Here is a 12,126-nt window from a genome sequence, read left to right on the forward strand (position 1 = left end):
TATTGTGAACATTAAAAGAAAAACAAGTTTGAAATGTGATATGAAGCTATTATACAAAATCTAAAACAAAAAGAAAAATGCTTAAGACGACATAAACTGAAACTACACATGACATATTGGAATGCAAACTGTGCTTAAATAGAGAAGAATATTTGAAAGAATATCTAACCAACTGTTTGTTACCACTACTAACACAATTCATACAGACCGAGGGATCATAATTTTGGTATAGAAACCTGCCAGTTCAAACTGACTATCAAAGCAAGGCAGGTTATGTTCTGACTGAACATAAAATTGACTGAAAACAGAAAAAATCCTCTATTGATCTTATGTCATTATATCCCTTATAGTAATGGTACATTTTTTCCCCCACAGATTTTCTATAGAGAGGGAAAAAAATAGACTAGCTGCATGAAATAGTTTTTTTTTTTAAAAAGGACTTAAAAACACTGTGACATAAACCCCAGAGTGAAAGTGACCTGCACTTTGCACATAATTGCACAAGAAATTATTCTATACTCAATAACAGGAAACTGAAAATAACTCAAATGCCATCACAATATAGATCAGTGGTGGAGACATGTTTTTAATTAAAATATTCATATTAAATCAAAGATTTATTCACTTTTAATGCACCTTATTTCGACATTTACAGAAATACTGGCTTTTATATGTCCTATAGTTATTATATTTTATTTTTATGCACTATACTGTTTATTACTAATGTCTCATTCAGTTTTAGTTTGGCTCTAGTTTTGTATTTATTCCAGTTTATATGAAAAGGTTCATGTAGCATTGTTTAAAATTCATATACAGAGTAAATCCTTTTTTTTTTTTTTTTTTTCACTGAACACATAAAAAATACATTTGAAAAGAAGTCAGGATTTTGAAATCCCTAGTTGTTTTTATACATAATTGTTTACTTTTATTAGGTTGTGGATTTAAATGTATATTAAGGCATTCTCAAGGACTACGTTTTGTCAAGGTTTATTTAAAAATGTTGTTTTGTTTTTAAATATTAATTTAACAAACCTGAATACAGGAGGCATTTTGTATTCTATAAAAATGTAACAAAAATAAGCAGAATGCATGATCACAGCTTAATCCTTCTGGGCCTGATTTGAACCTCTTATTTCAGTTTTCTGACTCATTTTGGCTATATGGCTATAGCCATACCAATTCATTTGAGTGTGTATAATTCTGTGTGCGTCTTTGCACTCTTGATGTAACCCCTTTCTTGCAGTTAACTTTTTTACTAAATTGTAGTCGAATTATTGATTTTATTTTATATAACTGCAGTGTTAGTCACACCAGTTCATGGGGGGGGGGGGGGGGGGGGGTATATTTGTATATAACATTCACACACAAACATTTTAACACACAAACATTTTCAGCATATATATATAAATAATTTTTTTTTTCATTTCCCATTCATTTCATATGGTCAGTCATTTTTGACCGAAGACCATGAGTGAGACAATTCTTTACGAACACTTAGCTTTTTCGAATCACGCCCTCAATCAATTTTTTATGTATGTGTTCACATACCAATGGCCATAAAAGTCACCAAGTTTCGTACCTTTTAATATCATATTTGAGTGGTTTTATTTAGGAAATATCGTTTATTTTCTCAACCAATTTTGAGTATAGCAGACACTGAAACCTGAAAACGCCCCTGCGTCATATTCCCCAGCTCGACGGGGTGGTGAGTGAAAAACTACGGTTCCCAGCAGTCTTTGGGCAACGCACGCGCTTAACACAGTTCCTCTCTTTTAGAGTAGTGGGGTTTCATTAGACTGAGGGAGTCTCCTGTGCAGAGCATAAACCGTAAACATCCATATCAAAGACTGCGTGTCTGCTCTTGATGTATGGACAGGATTACATATTAAAATCCTTCTAAACAATAGAGCTGGTCAGTCTGATGCACTAGAATGATTTAGAGCAGCGTGGATTGGGAACAAGCTGTTCCTTTAGTGGGTGACTGTCCAAGAAGAGAGAAAGAGGAAAAATCAGAGAAGAACCCCCGAACTGGAGGTAGATAAAGCTGGACATGGCACACCTTCAGAACATTAGGAACCAGGTAATCCAGAGAGATGAAGATGACACAGGCATGCCTTTCATACAGACACATAAGAGTTATTTACTGTCCTTGATGGAGGATGACTGAACTTAACATTAGCTACAGTGTCTTTGTACTATAGTAAGCTTTTGTAATTATTAATTCTACTAAATAATAGGCTGTAATATAATGAGTACATGTAGTTACACTGAAAAAAAATGGTGTGGGATTTACATAACTTTTACCCCGAAATTGCTTGTAAATTGTACAAACAATTACAAAGAAAAGGCAAGTTACACATTAAACGTGAAATATCACAGTATTTTCTTGTAAAACACACTCCGATAATCTTTGTTTTACAGCTTGGAAAATGTATTTTTACAGTGTAGTTTATGTAAATATATTGTACAATTATGTAAAGTGTGACATTTAAATAATGTGAACTAAAGTGTAGGCAACTTACATGATGTTCCTCTTAGGAAGAAAAAATAAAACGGTAAATTAAGAAAACACAAGTCTCTTTCTTTAATAGTGTTTAGAATAGAACACAACTCAGGGTGCACCAAAATAGAAATGTTGGCAGTATTATAACTGATACCGTAATTCTTTTTTTTTTTTTTTTCATGGTTGAAAGCTGATATGATGGCTGCTATGATTTATGAATTTACAGCTCCAGTGTACAATTCTGATTTTGAAACAGACAGTAGGCTACCCCTAAAGAAGAGAACTTCGGCCTGTCTAGTTAAAAATATTGTCATTTTTTTTAGCACTAGCTAATCACTAAAAGCTAGTTATTTATATTCCATCTATAGCTGGTCCTACTGAGAAACGTCACAATTTAGGCTAGAATTTGCAACCCTTTTACCCACTCACACAAATCTTTTCTAATGTCTATTTAATTTTGACATTTCTTAAATATTTATTGCTAGAGCTTTGCAAAATATCCTGTTGGTAACAGGGTTGCAAAAATGGCAAAGCCCAAGGAAATGTTGATTGTCAATTAACATTAATTTAGATTATGCCATCTCTGATTGCATCTGTGATATCGTATCGAGTCTCTTCACATCACATTTTTTTGACATCATCAGAATAGAGAAAAACCTAGTGTAAAGCCGTAATATTAAATGATGAGATGGTGTTGTTATTCTGTAGTGAACCAGGTGATGATGGACTTCATCTGTTTATGCTATGTTAGCCATGCGCACGTTTTGTAGGTCAGGGTGATAATTGTAGTGCATCATGTTTTGAGGAGTGTTGAACATCAGAGTAGCACACCCACCGATCACACAGGTGTAGCTGGCAGAATAATTAACTCGGCTTTCTGAGAATTGTGATCTCATTTTATGGAGCCTCCAATGGGTGGTACTACCAAGAATAGTAAAGGTTTGTGTTTTGATTGCCCGGTGCCTTAGAAAAGTGTAATAAAAGTGTGATGAATGCGGAAATCCGATGTCCAGCTGATACCTAGAAGGAGGTCTTATCTCCTGAACTTTGATTCTTGTCGTCAAAAGAGCTTGTTGTTGTTTTGATAAAACGGTGCCACTTCCAGATGGATTGTCAGTATAATTCATCTTTATGTTGTACCGAGCAAGGAAGCGGATGCTCTGCTAGTGGGTAGACAACAGAAAAATGAAAAAACTGCTTAAAAAACTACATGGGATTTCGAACAATTCTCTTTACAGATTCTCATCTTCTCCGGACCTTCAGTGGAGTGATGATTGGGTAGATCTTCCTGAATTTGTTGCTTGAATAATAGGAAAACGTATCATTACGCGTGTAAAGAAAACACGCAGTGTTGGATCTTGTCATAAATATCTGGTAAGATTTTTCAAATCTTTTTTGTGTTTCTTTAGAATTCACGATTGAATCCTGAGGAATACTTCACTAAATTGGAACGAATTGGTAAAGGCTCTTTTGGAGAGGTGTATAAGGGCATAAACAACCGCACAAAAGAGGTGGTGGCCATTAAGATTATTGACTTGGAGGAAGCAGAGGATGAGATTGAAGACATCCAGCAGGAGATCACGGTCCTCAGCCAGTGTGACAGCCCTTATGTCACCAAATACTACGGCTCCTATCTGACGGTTTGTGCAGATTTCTATCACTCAGGCAGAGCTCTTATTAGATTACATGATAATTCTGTAGTTTTAAAGGAATAGTTTACTCGAATGAAAACACATGACTTCCTGGTAACACTTTAACATTAGTTTAGATTATGTGCTATGTATCACTAACTAAATAAGCAATACTTTAAGAGGGAAAAATTTTAATTTCTACATAAATATGTTTTTTAGCAGTCATATCAATTTGACATGTTTTAGGAATAAGAATGACTTTATTATAAAGGGTCACTGACTTTTGTTCTATGAAACACAAAATGAAGAATCTTTCAAAATTTCAGCTGTTTTTTCCCCATACAGAAATAGTAGACAGTGACCATAGCCACCAAGTGGAATGTGGAATAAGTTCACATTAAAGTATTAAAGCTATTAAAATGGATATAAATATGAAAATTATGTAGAAAAAAAAAACACTAACACTCAAAGCCTTTATGTATAATGCATTATAAAGGTATTCATAAATTATATTGTAATGCATTATATTATTTTTATAAATAACTACAATTATATTTAGATTTGTTTGTCATGTTATAGTGCATTAAACTTTCTAAAGGTGTGAAAATGAATAGATTATAAGTTTTGTAGTGAATTCCATTTAGTCATGATATCATACAACACATTACAAGGCAGAATTAATGCATTAAAACTATTTTTCTAATGCATAAAGGCTTTAAGTAAAGTGTTATCAAACTTTGATCATAATTTAAAAACGCACAAAACTAATTTTATATTCAAATGAGAACTGAAAACAAAAGCTCATTCAAAATTGTAACAAATACTATAAAAGTATATAAATAATACAAAAATTCAGCAGTTGTATTAATAGTTAAAAAATCAGTTGAATTTATTGTAGAACTTTATTTTATTTGGTTTCTTGTGTTTTTCAGGGCTCTAAGCTATGGATAATCATGGAATATTTGGGAGGTGGATCGGCTCTGGACCTGGTAAGTTGGTCTTTTCATTATATTTCTGGGTTCTTTAAAGTGAGGAATAACTTCGGAAAATTACTTCAGGGAAAAACTCTGGAAAATGTCAAGGGCACAGGAAATGTCACTGTATTTAACCTTCTCTAATGTGTTTGAGCACAGCTAAGGCCGGGACCTTTGGAAGAAGCATATATCGCCACCATTCTCAGGGAAATACTGAAAGGACTTGACTACCTCCACTCCAAGAGGAAGATTCATAGAGATATCAAAGGTTAGTCTGCAAAACTTACCTCGGTTTAGTTCCTTTTAGTTCTCTGAAGTGTCCCTACATTAATAACCCTGCTTTTTTCTACAGCGGCCAATGTGTTACTCTCCGAACATGGAGAAGTCAAGCTGGCGGACTTTGGAGTGGCTGGCCAGTTAACAGACACACAAATTAAGAGAAACACATTTGTAGGAACTCCATTTTGGATGGCACCAGAGGTTATCAAACAGTCTGCATATGACTTCAAGGTACAAGTACTTGTCATTTAGCTAACAGGTATCATGTTCAAGTTCTCCACGTCAACATCTGTTCACTAGTCAAGACTGCTGCTGTTGTATGAGGAAAATAAGCTCAATTAAATATTCAGAGACAGACAGATGGCACAAGCACTGACCCCCATTTTTTGCCCTTTTTTCTTCCCGGTGTCTTAGGCTGACATCTGGTCATTGGGTATCACAGCCATCGAGCTGGCTAAAGGAGAGCCACCCAACTCCGAACTTCACCCCATGAGAGTCTTGTTCCTCATCCCTAAAAATAACCCACCCACGCTGGAGGGGTCCTACAGCAAAGCCTTTAAGGACTTTGTTGAAGCTTGTCTCAATAAAGATCCACGATTTGTTAGTACCTCTTTTTTTTTTTTTTTTGTAACTTTATTAAAAAAAGAAAATAATTTTTTAAATATATATATATATATATATATATATATATTTTTTTTTTTTTTTCAATAATAATAATTTAATGTCATATTTAAAAAAACAACAACAACTGAATAATTGATGATATTAGATATTTGTGCATGTCAATTTCTCCTATTTTTGGTATCATCTAAAAATGTAAATGTTAAAATACAAATTTTTTATAGCACTATTAAATGTATTCTTTAGCAATCTCAAAATGAATATACATTTTTTAACTGTACATAATGTTGTAATGCATTATATATATATATATATATATATATATATATATAACAGGCCCAAATGGTATAGAATTTAGGTGTCTGCCATTTTCATCAGTTAATGCCATGTAAAGTATCATATAGATATTTTAAATATTCATAGAATAGAACTGTCATACCTGTAATTCTAATAAAACTCTACTAGTGATGCCATTAGCTTTTAGAATAATCAGGCTAATTAAACTTTAAAACATGAGGCTTTTAATTTTTATGATATGCTGTTCACATCCAACAGAGACCGACAGCCAAAGAGCTTCTGAAACACAAGTTCATCACCCGCTACACCAAGAAAACCTCATACCTGGCAGAGCTCATTGATCGATACCGCCGCTGGAAATCAGAGGGCCACGGGGACGAATCAAGCTCTGATGACTCTGACATGTATGTGTGTGCTTTCCATTCCTAGATGAGCGATCAGCAAACCTGTGAAGATTCCGTACAGTATGTTTACTCTGTGTGTGTTTTCACTCAGGGATGGGGAGGGGGATGACAGGGACCAGTGTCCTGTGTGGACTTTCCCCACTGTGCGGCCCACTTCCATGAACAAGTTACAAAGAGGTTTCAGTCATTTAGACAATAAGGTAAACATGATCTAAAGTCAGCAAAGCCAGCACTAAATCTTTACTATATAGAGGGCATAAAGGGTGGTTAAACAGACTTTGTAGTGCCAGAGTCAGCATGTCTACACAGAATTTTAGTTGATGTAAATTAAAGTTGCATCAGAGCTGCCTTTGATAAATGGGACAGATCTGGCAATGTTTAATCTGATTTTATACTGTATTACATATTTCAGTGCCTCCTTAAAAAATGCTGTCAAAGTAAACATTTTATGCAAAGAGAGTAAGTGTAATAGATTTATTTTTAAATATTTTTTAGTTTAAAATCATGTACAGTCTTGTGTATATAGTTGAGCCATATTGTGATCACATGACCTGCTCAATCCTGGTGTTATAAATCGCAACAGTGCCTGTAGATTTTTTTCAGCCGTCTTGGTTCAAGAAGAGTTTTCCAATAGTGATTAAAAAAGTCTTTGAGACTTACAAGCTATGAGCTTTGAGACTTAACAAACCAGCCAGCTACAAGAAAAAAAAATCATAACATTATAAACTTTCATTTGAAGCAGACAATATTAGAAAATTGGACAAAACAAACCGAGGTACAAGGTTATACTGAACAGCTTTAATGAGGGAAAAAAATGCTAAAATCCCATGAAGTATCACAAATGACAACTGAATTAAAAGCATTTAAAAACATGCCTACCTATATATATATATATATATATATATATATATATATATATATATATATATATATATATATATATATATATATATATATATATACACACACACACACACACACACACACACACACACACATATATATATATATATATTTTAAAGAGAAATAAGATTAATAAAGATACAGCTGAAATTATTCTTTTTTTATATATATAACAGACATCAGATGTTATGAAGAGGCAGCCAAAGTCACCATCTCTAAAAACATTCATCACACCCATCTTCAGAGAGGTAAAGAATTCAAAAACTTACATTTATGTAAGTGAGCCTGAGCCTCCTGCTTTAACGTCAAGTCGGAACACGTGGATTATGTTCTGTGTGCAGCTGAAGGAGAAGCGGCGGGTTAGCAGGAGCGCTGTATGTGCCCTGGAGGAACTGGAAAATGCTTTCAGCCTCGCAGAGGAGTCCAGCCCTGGAATCTCTGACCGTTTACTCAATAACATTACAGAGAGAGTGTGCAGGTAAACACATTTAATATACAGTCTCGCCTATGTGTCTGTACACACAGTATCTAATTGTATTTTGTCATTTTCTGATTATGCCAGGTTTTCAGGTCATGCTGATTCAATATAAGATACTGTGCTGCGCTGTGGCACTTGCATGCAGTACTAAATCTTCCGCATGAGTGAACTCTGAGACTTCCTTTGTCTCAACCCTGCAGGTTTACACTCAACGGAAACAGCATGCCTTCAAAACGATGAGGTCCTTCTGACTGCTGGTCAGCTCCGTCCGATGGAAAGACATGCCCACCTCCTGCTCCTTCGGCTGAACACCAATCAGTCATTCCATTCTAGCTTGTATTAGGAGATGTTTTTACAGTTTACTTTATAGAATTTTGAAATGTCTAAATGAAATGTAAAATATGAAATGACAAACCAGGTTTGCGTGTATTCCATTAAATGACATTAAGTACATTGAAATGTAAATAAACTAGTGTAAAAAAAAAAAGGGTTTATTTCTTACGTTTGCATTTAGGACATAAATTACAAGGTGAAATGTAGGAAAAGGCTTAAAGGGATTGACAGAAAATGAAAATTTTGTCATCATTTTCCCACCCCCATGTCATTCCAAACCCAGAAGACTTTCATTCAGCTTCGAAACAAATCTGAGAGAATTCTGTACCTTCATTAAAAATTCATTAAAGAATTGTAAAATTAATCCTTTTTTTTATTGTTTGTTTTGTAATATAAACCAATTTAACTTTATTCACATATAAATATTGATCAGTGCACATACACTTGAGCTTGTTTACTATATTTGATGTTCTCCATGTATGTACGTTGATCAACGCTTTATATTTGACCCTGGACCACAAAACCGGTCATAAGGGTCAGTTTCTCAAAACTGAGATTTATACATCATCTGAAAACTGAATAATTAATCTTTCCATTGATGTATGGTTCGTTAGGATAGGACAGTATTTGGTCGAGATACTATTAGAAAATCTGGAATCTGAGGGTGCAATAAAATCTAAATATTGAGAAAATTGCCTTTGAATTTGTCCAAATGAAGCTCTTACCAATGCATATTATTAATCAAAAATTAAGTTTTGATATATTTACGGTAAGAAATGTACAAAAAAATCTTGTTGGAACATGATCTTTACTTAATATCCTAATGATTTTTGGCATGAAAGAAAAATCAATAATTTTGACCCATAGTGTTTTTTTTTTTTGGCTATTGCTAAAAAATATACCCCAGTGACTTGAGACAGGTTTTGTGGTCCAGGGTCACATATGTGAATAAAAGCCTGAATTAAATCTTACATATTAGTTTATATTATACAAACGATTTTTGTTAATTTAAATAGGACTTGAATTAAACTGCTCAATTCATATAGATTACTTTTACAATGTTTTTATTAACTTACTTTGTGTAGTGATTTTTCAGTGGAGGGACAGAAATCTCAGTCTTCATTAAAATATCTTAATTTGTGTTTTAATGATGAACAAACTCATACAGGGTGGGATACTGCTAACGATTTTTACTTTTATGTGAACTAACCCTTTAAATAGGACAAAAAGAAGAGAATTAAATGTTTACACAGTTCAGTTTTATTTAATATCCCTTCAATGTCATAACATGAAACTTACTACATGCGGTGTGTACAGGAGCAACGCCTCAGCAACATGCTACACAAAATAAATAGTAAAAGCTGGAGAGAAGCGATTTCATCAAAACTCAGTTTAGTGCTTCTCAAAATAAGACAGGAAACTGAGGTCTTTGAGTAAACTCCCTTTTCTCGTGCTTAGCAATCCGGGATGGAAAACAACCATTCATCTTATTGCCAGATACAGAAAACGATTCCAGTCCTTGCATAAAATGTACAAAAAAGGGTGGAGGCCATGAGCCCACACAGTGCATTAATGAATTAAGAGGGATTCGAAACGCATCAGACTAGCAGAGCTCATGTCGAGATGATAGCTGCTTTCAGTATATTGTTATGAGTGCACAAAGCAACACTGCTTAACAGCTGCTTAAAAGACTTCTTCAGGTCTTGTACAGCATGTTGAACAGACAAAGCCAAAAAGCCTTATAAATATAACTAATAATCCAAGAGGCAAAATAAATCTCCCAAATCAGATGTCTACATATCTGTCTTCATAAAGTGAAGCCGATCAGTAAACATAACACTGTCACACATGCTGTGGAACTTCATCATGCTACTAAAACAACAAATAACTCAACTGGACTTGCATCAAAATTAGACTGTAACACACACATACATACATATACATACATATACATATATATATATATATATATATATATATATATATATATAGATATGCCTTGCAAAAAATATTGGTAGTAAAAAAGAAAAGGAATATTTTTTAGCTTATCAATAGATCATAGGGAAAGAACTTGTAAATTAATTATTAATATGCTTAAAAAAAAATCATATACAATATAATAAAAGGGAAATGGGCAGTTTTAGGCTGTTGATCCCAGTTTAAATTTTAGGATATATCGGCCGAACGATCTTGTTTTTTGACAAAACTTCACCAGAACCATTTCCTCTTCCCTGTGTGTAATAAGTGCTGTATTGCACTGGATGACCTTCTATCCCCATAAAGGGGTTAGTTTAGACTTGAGCTTATTATCTGTCAAGTATCGCAAAAATCAAAACTAGTGACATTTGTGAATACATCATTTACAAACGTTACACTTAGTTTGGTTAGTGAATATTTTTTGGTCAGTCTTCACTTTAAAATAAATATCTGCTTAGTTTTCAGATTTAAAGAAAATCAATGCGGTGAGATCAAAAAAATAAACGGATCAGAACTTAAAAATCCCCTAAATAGTAACAGTCGCTTAATAATGACCTTCAAGACATGCTTTAACCTACGCTGGAAGAGGACAGCACACACTGTACAAGCCAATTCAGCTGCCTCATCGTCAAAATAACATTTCTAGTCCTCTCCGATTCCTTCCTGTACCAGCATCTCACCATCAGCCCTTTAAAAGTGCCGAGGTGCTCGATCATAGAACTTAGAACGGTACATTGTTTCTAAATCAGTGCTAGTCCTTCATCTCACTTGCACATCTGCACCAGCTGGACTTAATACAAACCCTCTGTTTGTCAGCACTCCATTCAGTAGTATTCAGTCATGTTGTCCCAAAACAAATGATAGAAAGCATTTCTGTAGTCCTGTGGGACTAGATTTCTACTGAATAAACTGGAGTAACGAGTCATTAAATATCATCCTCATGACGGATTCATCTTAGCAAAGACCTTAAATCCTAAATACAGCAGTAAGTGTAACCTTAGCCAGATAAACACAAACATAACTTAATTCAGTCTAATGTGGTTTTATAAGAATTCTTTTAGTCTAATGTGGTTCTAGAAAACCAAGATGCCCACTTTTTGTTTCATTAGCAAGAAAACAAGAAGAAAAGATTTAGAGAAGAGAATTACAGAGCGCATACTGTCCGACCAACTTCTTCAGTCTGAGGTTTCAATAAGCAGCTCAAACTCCCAGCAAGCAGAGAGCTAACAGTCCAGAGTCGAGACTCAAGTTATTATGATGAAGCTTCTCAGAGCCACAAATCTGAAAGGATAAAATGATGATGGTGTGTTTGGGCCTGGCAGACAGTGGGCCCAGCCCTCAGCTCCAGGAGATCTGTCTGACACACTCAGCTTCCCCCGTTCATCTCTGCTGGACCTTTGGGTACAAGCAGACTCATGCGTCCCGCGGAGCTCGCTGCACTTTTGATCACCTCCATCCATCTGCAGACATCCCAGCATGTTTTAGCATACCAAATAGCCACTTTATAGAAAAAAATAACTAAGGATGTTCATTTAGCATTAATAATAATAATAAAAAAACTTTAAAACTACTATGTATTCAATTGTAATTCAAATATTTGATTTGTATGTTTTATTAGCAAGAATGAGCAATTATTTGCAAATAATAATGACATACAGTACTGTTCAAGCATTTGGGGTAACTATGTGTTTTTTGTTTTTGTGAAAGTATTTAATGATTTAGAAAG

At 34.3% G+C, this 12,126-nt stretch overlaps 2 protein-coding genes across 6 annotated transcripts in view; one reads left to right on the forward strand and one right to left on the reverse strand.

The window, feature by feature from the left end:
* Positions 1-1,749: 1,749 nt before the first annotated feature.
* On the forward strand, positions 1,750-8,787 carry stk25a (serine/threonine kinase 25a). 5 transcript variants are annotated; one of them, XM_059571188.1, is made up of 11 exons: positions 1,750-2,080; positions 3,913-4,143; positions 5,067-5,123; positions 5,268-5,376; positions 5,461-5,618; positions 5,802-5,987; positions 6,564-6,709; positions 6,801-6,909; positions 7,789-7,860; positions 7,954-8,090; positions 8,267-8,787. In XM_059571188.1, the coding sequence occupies exons 1-11, from the start codon at positions 2,051-2,053 to the stop codon at positions 8,328-8,330; spliced, it is 1,299 nt and encodes a 432-aa protein (XP_059427171.1). In that variant the 5' UTR covers positions 1,750-2,050; the 3' UTR covers positions 8,331-8,787. The 5 variants fall into 5 exon arrangements, with proteins under 5 accessions (XP_059427171.1, XP_059427170.1, XP_059427169.1 ...); XM_059571187.1 differs by having other exon boundaries at positions 1,751-2,080; positions 8,175-8,787; XM_059571186.1 differs by having other exon boundaries at positions 1,751-2,080; positions 8,291-8,787.
* Positions 8,788-10,668: 1,881 nt separating this feature from the next.
* farp2 (FERM, RhoGEF and pleckstrin domain protein 2) overlaps positions 10,669-12,126 on the reverse strand; it is a 63,221-nt gene continuing 61,763 nt past the window's right edge. The window contains exon 27 of the mRNA XM_059571189.1: positions 10,669-11,860. Coding sequence (XP_059427172.1) covers positions 11,767-11,860 — 94 coding nt within the window. The 3' untranslated portion in view covers positions 10,669-11,766. The remainder of the gene's footprint in view (positions 11,861-12,126) is intronic.

The sequence above is a fragment of the Carassius carassius genome, chromosome 17, assembly GCF_963082965.1.
Source record: "Carassius carassius chromosome 17, fCarCar2.1, whole genome shotgun sequence".
Lineage (NCBI taxonomy): Eukaryota > Metazoa > Chordata > Actinopteri > Cypriniformes > Cyprinidae > Carassius > Carassius carassius.

What these genes read in the sequence shown, in the direction of transcription:
- stk25a (XM_059571184.1), top strand. Translation starts at nt 3,689, where the DNA reads ATGAAAAAACTGCTTAAAAAACTACATGGGATTTCGAACAATTCTCTT. An exon ending in TCAGTCATTTAGACAATAAG is followed by an intron (nt 6,910 to 7,788) that starts GTAAACATGATC and finishes TATATATAACAG; the next exon opens with ACATCAGATGTTATGAAGAG. An exon ending in TCACACCCATCTTCAGAGAG is followed by an intron (nt 7,861 to 7,953) that starts GTAAAGAATTCA and finishes TTCTGTGTGCAG; the next exon opens with CTGAAGGAGAAGCGGCGGGT.